Below are 12,377 nucleotides of genomic sequence, written 5' to 3'. Positions count from 1 at the left end.
CTTGCTTTTCTTGGTGTTTGGAGGCTGTTGCACCTCTACACTGTTTGCCATCTCTATGGTTTTCCCTCCCCTTGCAGTCAAAAATCGGAGTGGGGAGGGCTGGCTTTCAGTGTATGGGTTTGATAATCAGAGGCTTTAGTCCCAGGCAAATTGTCCATTCTCCGTAGCTGAGCTGTCATCCCGTAGAAGCCCAGGGTCTGCCCTCCCCTGCCTGCCGGCATTTTGGGTGTTCTCTCCAGCTGCTTCTCCTCTGCCTTACTTCCACACTCTGAGCCTGACACAGCACTGTCCACCAGGTACAGAATGTTAGCTCCCCTATCCTCTGGAGGCTTTTTATCAGATTAAGTTCATCTGGGTTGGGCTGTATGTGTTCTGAGGCCGAAGACTCCTGGAAGGCTGGGCCTCCCAGGCTCTCTCCAGCTGCTTCTCCACTTTCAGCAAGATTCCCCAGAGCCTTTGCGGCCCCCCCCCCCCGAGTTTCCTGTCCTTTCAGGAGGCCCTGAACTCTGAGAGAGTGGGGGGATCCTGGATTACCTGAGCTCTGAGGACTCCTGTTGGGATTAAATTCAACTGGGTCAGTCTGTATGTGCCCCGAGGCAAAAGCCTCTGGTGAGAATCTGATGGAAGGAACCAGACACGGGGCTGCAGGCTCCCCCCATCTCTCTCCCTGCCATCTGTGTTGGATGCCCAGAGCCTGTCCCAGGTTGTTTTCCAGGTACACCCTTCAGAACAGCACCTTTGCTGACCCAGAGGTTCCTGTCTTTTCAGGAGGCTCTGAACTCTAGGGAGGAAGGGATCCTGGCCTCCCTGAGCTCTGAGGACTCTTGATGGGATTAGTTTTAACTGGGTTGTTCTGGATGTGCCCTGAGGCAAAAGCCTCTGGTGAGATTCCAATGGAAGGAAGCAGCCAAGCAGCCCCCCGTCTCTCCAGGTGCTTCCCTGCTGACTGTGTTGGACGCCCCGAGCCTTGCCCAGGTTGCTTTCAAGGTGCACCCTTCAGAACAGCACCTTTGCCGGCCCAGAGGTTCCCGCTGCTACTGGGGGCTCAGCTCTCTGGGTTGGGGGGGGAGGGGTCCTGGGATCTTCCTTCTGCCTTCCCCTTAGACCCGAGTATTCTCGGATTCCAGCTTTTGGGGAGCATGCCTTTTGATTTGAGTCCAGAAGGAGGGTTCTCCGACCCTGTCATGTTAAGTTTGAATTTCAGTCCCCTCGAGCATTCAGTTTGTGATTGGTAAAGGAAGAGTTTTCAGGGGTCTGAACTTTTGCTGCTTCTAAGCCTCCATCTCGATCGGAAATTTGTCTAGGGTGGTTTTAAATGGAATTTCTCTTCCTAACTCTTGCTGCTAAGATGTGTTGGTGATTTATGTGGATTTATTTTGTATCCTGCAACTTTGCTAAAGTTGTTGATTATTTCTACTAGCCTTTTAGTTGATTCTCTAGGATTCTTTAAGTAGACCATCACATCAACTGAAAGAGTGATAGCTTGGTCTCCTCATTTTAATAGCTTCAATTTCTTTTTCTTCTCTAATTGCTACTACTAGTGTTTCTAGTTTCTAATACAATTTTAAATAATAGAAGTGATAATGGGTATCCTTGTTTCACTCCTGATCTTATTTGGTAAGCTTCTAGTTTATCACCATTGCAGATGATACTTGCTGAAGGTTTTAGATATATACTGTTTATTATTCTTAGAAAAGGCCCTTCTATTCCTATACTTTCTAGAGTTTTCAATAGGAATGAGTGTTGTGTTTTGTCAAAGGCTTTTTCTGCATGTAATGAGACAATCGTGGGTTTTGTTGGTCTGCTTGTTGATATGGTTAATTAGGTGCATGGTTTTCCTAATATTGAACCATTCTTGTATGACTGGTATAAATCCCACCTGCTCATAATGAATAACCCTCTTGATCACTTGCTGGAGTCCTTTTGCTATAGTATTCTATTTAAGGTTTTTGAATCTATGTTCATTAAGGAGATTAATCCATCGTTTTCTTTCTTTGTTTGTATAGTATTAGGATTAGTTGTTCTTCGAATGTTTTTATACAATTCCCTTGTGAATCCATCAGGCCATGGGGATTTTTTCTTAGGGAGTTCTTGGTTTGTTCATTTTCTTTTTCTGATATGGGATTATTTATGAATTCTATTTCTTCTCCTGTTAATCTAGGCAATTTACATTTTTGTAAATATTCATCCATATCACCTAGATTGCCATTTTTTTGCCATATAATTGTGCAAAGTAGTTTATAATGAATGCCTTAATTTTCTCTTCATTAGAGGTGAGGTTTCCCTTTTCATCTTGGATACTGTTGATTTGATTTTCTTTTTTCCCTTTTTTTATTAGATAACCAGTACTTTGTCTATTTTATTTGTCTTTTCAAAGTAACAGCTTCTAGTCTTATTCATTAATTCAATAGTTTTACTTTTGATTTTATTAATTTCTCCTTTAATTTTTAGGATCTCTAATTTAGTTTTCATTTGGGGATTTTTAATTTGTTCACTTTCAAGTTTTTTAATTTGTATGCCTAACTCATTGACCTCTGTCCTGCCTAATATGTTAATTATGAACTAAAGGATATAAATTTCCCTGAGGAATGCTTTGACTGCCTCACATAGATTTTCAAAAGATGTCTCATGATTGTAATTTTCTTCAATGAAATTACTGTTTCTATGATTTTGGAGAGTCATATTATTTAATTTCCAATTAATTTTTGATTTGACTCTCCATGTACCCTTACTAATTATTAATTGTATTGCATTATGATCTGAAAAGGTTACATTTATTATTTCTGCTCATTTGCACTTGTTTGTCACATTTTAATCCCATAGTACATGGTCAATCTTTATGAATGTATCACATGGTGCTGAAAAGGTGTATTCTTTTTTGTCTCTATTTTTTTCTACATATCTTATTAACTCTAATTTTTCTAAGATTTCATTTACATATCTTACCTCTGTCTTATTTTTTGGTTTGATTTATGTAGATCTGATAGAGGAATGTTCAGGTCTCCCACTAGTATTTTATTATCTATTTCCTCCTTCAACTCCACTAGTTTCTCATTTAGAAATTTGGATGCTATACCATTTGGTTCATATATGTTGAGTACTGATATTTCCTCATTGTCTATACTTCCTTTTATCAGGATGTAATTATATTCCCTGTCTATTTTAATCAGATCTATTTTTACTTTGGGTTTGTCAGATATCATGACTGCATCTCCTGCCTTCTTTATCTCATTCAAAGCCCAATAGATTTTTTTCCAGCCTTTCACTTTCATCCTGTGTGTTTCTACCTTCCTCATGTGTGTTTCTTGTAGACAACATATTTTTTGGTTTCTAATTAAATCCGCTATTTACTTTCGTTTTATGGATACAGTCATCTCATTCATATTCAGAGTTATGACTGCCACCTCTGTATTCCCCAACATTTTAATATCCTCTCTTAGTTCTGCTCTTTCTTCTTTCAGTGTTTCCTTTTTAACCAGTGGTTTGCATTTAATCAGTCTCCCTAATCCCCACCCTTATTTTACTTCCCTTTCTGCCCCCTCCCTTTTTGTTCCTTTCTTCTTATTTTTTAAATCCCCCCCCTGTTTCCCTTCCTTTTTGTACTCCCTGTCCCACTCCCCACTCTTAGTTTTTCCCTTCTCACTTTCCCTGTAGGATAAGATAGAATTTGATACCCCAAGGGATATAGATGTTCTTCCCTCTCAAAATTGATTCCAATGAGAGTAAGGTTTAAGTATTACCTATTAGCCCTCTCTCTATAGGGTAAAATAGGATTCTATACCCCAATGAATCTGGCTATTATTCCCTCTCTGTGCCAATCCAATGAGAGTAAAGTTTAAATATTACTTGTCACCACCCTCATCCTCTTCTCCACTGTAATAGCTCACCCCCCAACATCGTGCCCCTTTATGTGATATAATTTACCACATTTTACTTCTCTTTCCATTTTCCTTAGCGTAATCCTCTTTTTCACCCCTAGATTTCTTTTTTGCGTATCATCCTAAACAGTTTAGTATCACACCCAATTCTATCTGTATATTTCTAAATACCATGATAATTATAACAATTTTAAGAGTTACAGATATTATCTTTCCATATACGCACACAATTTGACCTTATTGCAGCCCTTAAATTTTTTCTCTTTGTTACTTACCTTTTTAATGCTTCTTTTGAATTTTGTTTTTAGACATCAAATTTTCTCTTTAGTCTGGCTTTTCTTCATAAAGGCTTGGAAAGATTCTATTTTATTAAATGACCATTCTTTTCCCTGAAAAAATTGTCAGTTCTCTTGCCTTCTGGAATGTCAAAGTCAAAGCCTTCTGCCCTTCAGTGTGAAAGCTACCAGGTCCTCTGTAATCTTGACTGGTGCTCCATGATGTCTGAATTGTTTTTTTCTGGCTACTCAAAGTATTTTCTCCTTAACCTGGGAGCTCTAAAACTTGGCTACAACATTCTTGGGAGTTTTCACTTGTTGATTTATTGCAGGAGGTGATATGTGGATTCTTTTTCAATATCTATTTAACCTACTTGTTCAAGAATATCATGGAAGTATTCTATGATGATTTCTTGTAATATTATATCTAAGCTTTTTTTTTTTAATCATGACTTTCAGGTAGCCCAATAATTCTTAAATTGTCTCTCCTGGATGTATTTTCCTGGTCATTTGTTTTTTTTTAAATGGGACATTCATATTTTCTTTTTTTTTATTCTTTTGATTTTGTTTTATTGTTTCTTGATATCTCATGATGTCATTAGCTTCTATTTGCCCAATTCTAATTCTTAAAGAATTAATTTCTTCTATGACCTTTTGAACCTCCTTTTCCAGTTGGTCCCTTATGCTTTTCATGGAACTCCTTTCTTGATTGGATTTTTTTGTGTCTTTTACCAGGAGGTCAATTCTGTTTAAAAACCTCTTTTTTGTTGGGTTTTTAAACCTCTTTTACCAGGTAATCAATTTTACTTTTCAAACTATTATTTTCTTTTTTGCATTACTTTTATTACTTTTTCCCATTTTCCTTATACCTGTCTTATTTGATTATCAAATTCTTTTTTTTTTATTTTTCCAGAGCCTGAGACCAATTTCCATTTTTCTTTAAAGTGTTGCATGTGGTTGCTTGGATCTCACTGTCCCCTATTTCGTTGTTCTTTACCACCAGGAAAATTTTCTAGGGTTATGGGGTCTCTTGCTATTTGCTCATTTTACCAACCTTTTTTTCCCTTGTGCATTGGAAGTTCTAACAGATGCTGATTCTGATTTCTTTGCTGATAGCTTGTAGGGCCTTAATTCTCTGAGCTATTTTGTCCTGGGGGTAAGGACTTCACCACAACTCAGGATTGCAAGGGCCAAGTGCGATGGACTTCTGGGGCCCCCTGTGGGGGGTCTGAGACTTTGAAGGGTGGGTTGGGGTATGGGGTGTTCTGTTGGTATAGACAGGGTCCCAGGATCCCAAAGTTGGCCTGTGCCCAGGCTTGGAACCTGGTGGTCAACCAGCACTCCTCTGTGTGCAGTTTTGCTTCTAGTCCTCCCATATCCAGTGAAAATGGATTCTCTATGCCTAACTTTCAAATTGTGTTCAGTAGAAGAGTCACTTCATTCTGTCTTGCTGTTGGTTTTTGACTCCTGCTACTTGGAAGCACTTTTTAAAGATTGGTTTGGAAGGATTATCATAGCATTTTCAGTTTTTGCTACCATTAAGTTGCTGTCTTGGCCTGTAATAATTCTGAGTATTTTCTTTGGCTATTCTCCATGTCTGGAACTCCTTCCCTCCTCATTTCTACCTTTTAGCTTCTCCTTCAAGATTCAGTGACAGTCTTCTACAAGTAGTAACCAACAATCCTCCTTTGTTTTCCCTCTGACAGTATGTCTAATTTATTATATGTACACGGGCTGTTTGGACATAGTTTTTGCTGTTGTCTTCTTAGACTCTGAGCTATTTGAAAGCTGGGACTGATTTGGAGTCTTTTCTTTTGGTCTTTTTTGGTATTTCTAATGCTTGGAACATAGCAGCTCCTTAATCAATATTTGTTAAATAACTGATTGCTTCCTTTATGAAAACAGGTGAATGAATCACAAATTTTTTGAACCGTAACTCCCTCATAAGAGAAAACAATGTTAGTGTGGCATAACATTCTTTCTTTATAATATTGATCTCTTTTCACATTATTTGTGTATTTTGAAAGTATTTTCACATACATAAATCTGAAAATCAGAAGGAAGAAACATTCATTTGAAAATCAGTGGAAAGAAAAATAGGAGAAACTTTGTAATCAGGTTATAGATAGTGTTAGAAGACTTTAGGCATCTCCTAGAGCTCATTCTATGTCAAAAGCAGAGCAGCTCTTTGACAAATTTTATCCTTCAAAAGGTAGAGGAATCAATAAGGCAAGATTTTAGTCTAGATCTTATTCTCATGACTGAGTCTAGTCAGAATAGAAGTAATGGGAGACTTTGGGAAGGTAGTGGTTACTCTAGAGTTTGTGATAGAAGTGAGGAAATATGGGTATAACTGCGTAAAACCATAGACTTTGGGAATCAGTTTTCAAGGGGTTCAGAAGAAGTAGATGTAGAACCCCAATGGTTAAGTTAATGAATTCTACAGTGTTAGCCTAGAAGGCATGGAATCTCCCAAAATAAATTCTTAGAACACAAAGGAAGGCAATTCCCATGAGGAAGAAATATAAGGGTTGTTTAAAGAACAACAATATAAATGCTGATGACCTGGGAAAGTAGATTTGGGGGCAGTGGTATAAGTTTATACAGGTATAGAACATTTCATAACATGTCAAATTTTTTTCAATATATTCATCAGTTTTGCTTACCCCTCCCCCTCTCCTCTTCCACATTTATTCGAGATAATTCTTTGTTATGGAGAGGGAGAAAAAGGATAAAGCATTACCCTTTGCTGACACCATTTTTTTTAAGGGACAATGCCATGTTCTTCTATTCTTCCACTGTAACCTACTGTTGCTTCCATCTTTAATGTAAATCTTTTTTTTAACATTATTTTATTTGGTCATTTTCAAACATTACTCATTAGAAACAAAGATCACCTTTTTTTCCCCCCTTCCTCCCTCCCTCCCTCCCAATGGCGATGCGTGATTCCTCTGGGTATCACATGCGTCCTCAACCAGAGCCCATTTCCATGCTATTGGTTTCTGTATTAGGATTTTCATTCATAGTCTCTCCTCGATCATATCCCCTCCACCCCTGTAGTCAAGCTGTTGTCCTTCCTCGGTGTTTTAACTCCCACCATTTGTCCTCTGATTGTGGGTAGTGTTTTTTTTTCCTCCTTGATCCCTGCATGTTGTTCAGGGACAATGCATTGAGACTAATGGAGAAGTCCATTACGTTCGATTGTACCACAGTGTATCAGTCTCTGTGTACAATGTTCTCCTGGCTCTCTCACTCTGCATTACTTCCTGGAGGTTGTTCCAGTCTCCATGGAATTCCTCCACTTTATTATTCCTTTTAGCACAATAGTATTGCATCACCAACATATACCACAATTTGTTCAGCCATTCCACAATTGAAGGGCATCCCTTCATTTTCCAGTTTCTTGCCACCACATAGAGCGCAGCTATGAATATTCTTGTACAAGTCTTTTTACTTATTGTCTCTTTGGGGTATAAACCCAGGAGTGCTATGGTTGGATCAAAGGGCAGACAGTCTTTTATCACCCTTTGGGCATAGTTCCACATTGCCCTCCAGAATGGTTGGATCAATTCACAACTCCACCAGCAATGAACTAATGTCCCCACTTTGCCACATCCCCTCCAACATTCATTACTTTCCTTTGTTGTCATGTTAGCCAATATTCTAGGTGTGAGGTGATACCTCGGAGTTGTTTTGATTTGCATCTCTCTGATTATAAGAGATTTAGAACACTTCTTCATGTGCTTATTAATAGTTTTGATTTCTTTATCTGAGAACTGCCTATCCATGTCCCTTGCCCATTTATCAATTGGAAAATGGCTTGATTTTTTGTACAATTGCTTTAGCTCTTTATAAATTTGAGTAATTAGAACTTTGTCAGAGGTTTTTGTTATGAAGAATGTTTCCCAATTTGTTGCTTCCCTTCTAATTTTGGTTACATTGGTTTTGTTTGTACAAAACCTTTTTAATTTGATTTAATCAAATTTATTTATTTTACATTTTGTGACTCTTTCTATGTCTTGCTTGGTTTTAAAGTCTTTCCCTTCCCAACAGTCTGATATGTATACTATTATATGTTCACCTAATTTATAGTTTCCTTCTTTATGTTCAGGTCATTCACCCATTCTGAGTTTATCTTGGTGTAGGGTGTGAGGTGTTGATCCAGACCTAATCTCTCCCACACTGTCTTCCAGTTTTCCCAGCAATTTTTGTCAAATAGTGTATTTTTGTTCCAAAAGCTGGGGTATTTGGGTTTGTCATAGACTGTCTTGCTGAGATAACTTACCCCAAGTCTATTCTACTGATACTCCTTTCTGTCTCTTTAATGTAAATCTTTAAAAGAAATCTAAATCCATTCATCACACAACTCCCACATTTCTACCTCATGGGAATTATCTTCCTTTGTCTACTTCTGAACCCCTGGAAAATGGATTCCCAGAGTTTAAGATTTTATCATATTATGTCCACATTTTCTCTCTACTATCACAAACTCTTCAAGAGAGTAGCCACTGCCTTCCCAAAGTCAACCATTACTTATGCTCGGACAATTAGACTGAGTCATGAAAATAAGATCTAAACTAAGATCTTGCCTTGTTGATTATTCTACCTTTTGAAGGATAAAATCAGTCTAAGAGTTATTAACTGCTCTACTTTTGACATAGAAAGAGCTCTAGCAAATGCCTGAAGTTTTCTATCACTTTGGTATAACATTATAACAAAATTTCTCCCAGTTTTCTTTCCACCGATTTTCACATGAATATTGTCTACCATGTTTTTTCCCCTCTGATTTCTAGGTTTATAAGAATGAGAATATGGTGCTATAAGAGGTATGAGAACACAAAAAGTCATATATGTTTTAGGAGTGCCTTGCTGAAAATTCTGAGATGCCACTATGAAATAGAAACACAAGAAACTTTCACTATCTTAAAGGTTTTACATCATCAAACTATATTCTTCTCATTTTTATTGCTAATCTTTGAAAAAGACAGTTTTATACTGATCTTTTACTCTTCCAGTTCTTGAAATCAGGCTTCTGACCCCAAAGTTCTACTACAATTGCTCTCTCAAAGACTTTTTTAGTCACTAAATTCAAAGGTAGCATCTCAGTATTCCACTTCCTTGATTTCCCTGTATCATTTGAAGCCGACCACTGCCTTCTCCCTTGCTTTTTATGCCACTGTTCTTCTACCAGACAATTCCTTCCTCTTCTCTTGGATTGGTTCACTATCCATCTTCAATCTAATCTTTGAAAGATTTTGTCCTAAGAACACTTTAAATATTACCACTTAGACATACTCCAGGTACTTTAAAACTTAACAATCTCCAAACTATACTCATTAACTTCCTCCCTATATTTGACCCTATTGCCACAAAGAAGATGACATATTAGCTGGGCTTAGATAATATCAAAAAATAGAGATGAGGTCTGAATTCAATTAGGCATGAGAAATAGTACTTAATAATTCTGATTCAATAATTCTGATGATGACTCTACTTTACAAGCTTCTTTCTTCCCTCAAATTTAGTTTCCAACTCCATTCAATACTGTACCCTATACAATATTTCTTATATCCATTCCTTTTTCTACACTCAAACTGCCATAAACTTATTTTAAGCCCTCATCACCATCCCCCATTATAATAACTTTTATGATAGGCTCTTAACTAGTATTTTTGCCTCCAATGTCTTCCCTAATTCATCCTTCACATGGCTGCTGAAATAATCTTCTAATGCCCTGGTCTGATCATGTCATTACTCTACATATAGTCCTGCTGTGCTCCTTAGTTAGTCTAGTATTTGAAATACTCCACAATCTGACACAACCTATTTAAGGTTTCAGCTCTATTTCACATATTCTACATTTCAGCCAAACTAATGTAAAAGATTCCTCCTTTCCATGAATAAATTCTCTCTTGATCACTAATAAAATCCAGTTTCTTTTAATTGTAGCACAGAAGCCACTTTTTTTCTAAAACCTTCCCTGATACTTCAGCTAAAAGTATTCTCTCTTTCCTCAAATTTTCTTAGAGCATTTGCTTAATTGTTTTGTCCTTATCACACTACACTTTGTATTATCCTAATTTCAACCTTCCTTCTATATATATAACCTTCCTCAGTAACAAAACAATTATTTAATATAAAAATATTGTTCCTTTTAAAAGGTATTTAACAATTCTAATATTTATACTAAACCCTATTTCTGCTCTTCGTAGAATTAATTTCTAATAATAATTATACAATGATTAGCTTGTGTAAAACATTAATGGGGCTAAAATTTGGTACAATATACTTGTATGCTCCTTCAAGGCAGAAAGCATATAATTTTTTAATCTTATATTTCCAAAACTTAGCATAGTACCTTAAACACAGTAGATACCTGATAAAAATTTATTGAATTGAAACATTATTTTAATGATTTCTTCCTAATACCTCTCGACTTTTTAATGGAATCTAAGAGACTTACTTTATATTGAATGGTACTCTATAGTGAACTACATAATAGGCTCTAGTGTACATATCTCTAAATTTAAAATTATTCATCTACTAGTTATTAAATGTTAAGGAACCTACCTCAGCCATGTTGATGGACCCCGCTGCCAACGTTTTATAGCCCAAAATAGTTCGGTTTTTGTATCGTTTTCTTCTCTGCAGCATAATCTGAAGCTTGTTGCCTTCTCTTTTCAAGAAATGAGGATACTGTACAATATAATTCAACAGTTAAAACTTTCACACTACTGGTATTATTTAACTTTATAAAGCTCATAATTATCTATCCCCCAAAACAGCCAAGATCTTCCACTGTTCAGAAAAGTAAAGTAAGAAACAAGTTAAATTGCATAACACATCTAAATAAAGCCCAAGATAAATTATATTACAGCAACTGAGAACTTTAATGTTTTAATCTCTATTGTGATTACTTTAGAAATTAGGTATTTCTATAAGCATTTCATTTAAAAATAGGAACAAACATCATAGGCCATTATTCTTAAACAACAGAAACAGAAAAAGTTCTGGCAAATGATGGTTTGACACTTCATTTATCTAATTTTCCCTTCATCCTACTCTTTTAACACTAGAGGAAAGAGGAATTATAAATAGGCCCACAGTTCCTTTTGGAGTTAATGAACAATTACATTTTCATATTAAAAGGAATTCTTGGGTTGCTGCATGCGTATTTTTATGATATTTGTGACTGATTTATAAGAAATAGTAGCAGGACTAAAAAAATGACTTAATTCATCTATGTAAGACAGTCAATGATATTCATTAATATATATAAAAATCTTATCCTTAGATTTCAAGAAATTTCATTCTTTTCAGGCACAGCTGAATTATACTTGTGTTTTATAAATACAATTTTTATAAGTAACCAAAACATTTATGCTTCCTGTAAAATCTTGAATTATTTCACATGTGGTATGCTATTCAGCACACCTCTATCAAATCACCTGTATGAATAAATATTGGTGGCTACCCGGTTATCTAAATATATTTTTAGTATATTCACAGAGCTATTACTATATTTTATTGCATTCATATGTATTACTTTCAGTGTATTAAAATGACAATGCATTATATACATAGACATTAAGTAGCTCTTTATATTTGCATAAATAAATGTACATTCAAAATTTATCTTCCTAAAATTGAAAATGAAAATATAAATTGAAAATAACCACAGGATGACAAAAGAGAATCTAATCCTATATATCAATAAACAGTGCAAATTTTACTTGAAATGGAAAAAAATACAGAATAGTTTAACCTCAACAATTCCAAGATCAACAAATTATATAAAAATATTTTGCAAACTCAGATTTTTAGTAACCTTTATTAAAACCACTGACAATCATTAAAATTAAAAATGAGAGGCAGTTAGGTGGCACAGTGTAATAGTGCTAGATCTGGTCTCAGGAAGACCTAAATTCAAAGTCTCCTTCACACTGGCTGTGTGACTCTGGGCAAGTCATTTAACTTCTGGTTTCTTCAACTATAAAAAGGAGATAATAATGGCCCCTATTTTCCAGGGTTGTGGTGAAAATAAAATAAGTTAATAAATGTCAAGTATTTAGCACAGTATGGCACATAGTTTGCTTTTTCTCATTCCTCTTAAAATTTTGCCCTACCACTAATTTCACTGTCTCAGTAAAGATGTTTTCTATAAACAAATGGTTTAAAATTAATTGGAACCAAAATATTTTTTATTTCTAATGCAAGAATAAAG

The 12,377-nt window shown here is 35.9% G+C and overlaps 1 protein-coding gene across 13 annotated transcripts in view; it reads right to left on the bottom strand.

The window, feature by feature from the left end:
* Nucleotides 1-12,377, bottom strand: part of PACS2 (phosphofurin acidic cluster sorting protein 2) — a 414,540-nt gene that overhangs the window by 263,799 nt on the left and 138,364 nt on the right. For 10 of the 13 annotated variants that reach the window (XM_007473322.3, XM_007473321.3, XM_056821215.1 and 7 more), the window contains one exon: nt 10,724-10,849. The exons of the other annotated variants lie outside the window; for them this stretch is intronic. In XM_007473322.3, coding sequence (XP_007473384.1) covers nt 10,724-10,849 — 126 coding nt within the window. The remainder of the gene's footprint in view (nt 1-10,723; nt 10,850-12,377) is intronic. 13 annotated transcript variants of the gene reach the window in all.

This window comes from Monodelphis domestica, chromosome 1 (assembly GCF_027887165.1).
Source record: "Monodelphis domestica isolate mMonDom1 chromosome 1, mMonDom1.pri, whole genome shotgun sequence".
Lineage (NCBI taxonomy): Eukaryota > Metazoa > Chordata > Mammalia > Didelphimorphia > Didelphidae > Monodelphis > Monodelphis domestica.
This window is presented reverse-complemented; position numbering and strand designations above follow the sequence as displayed.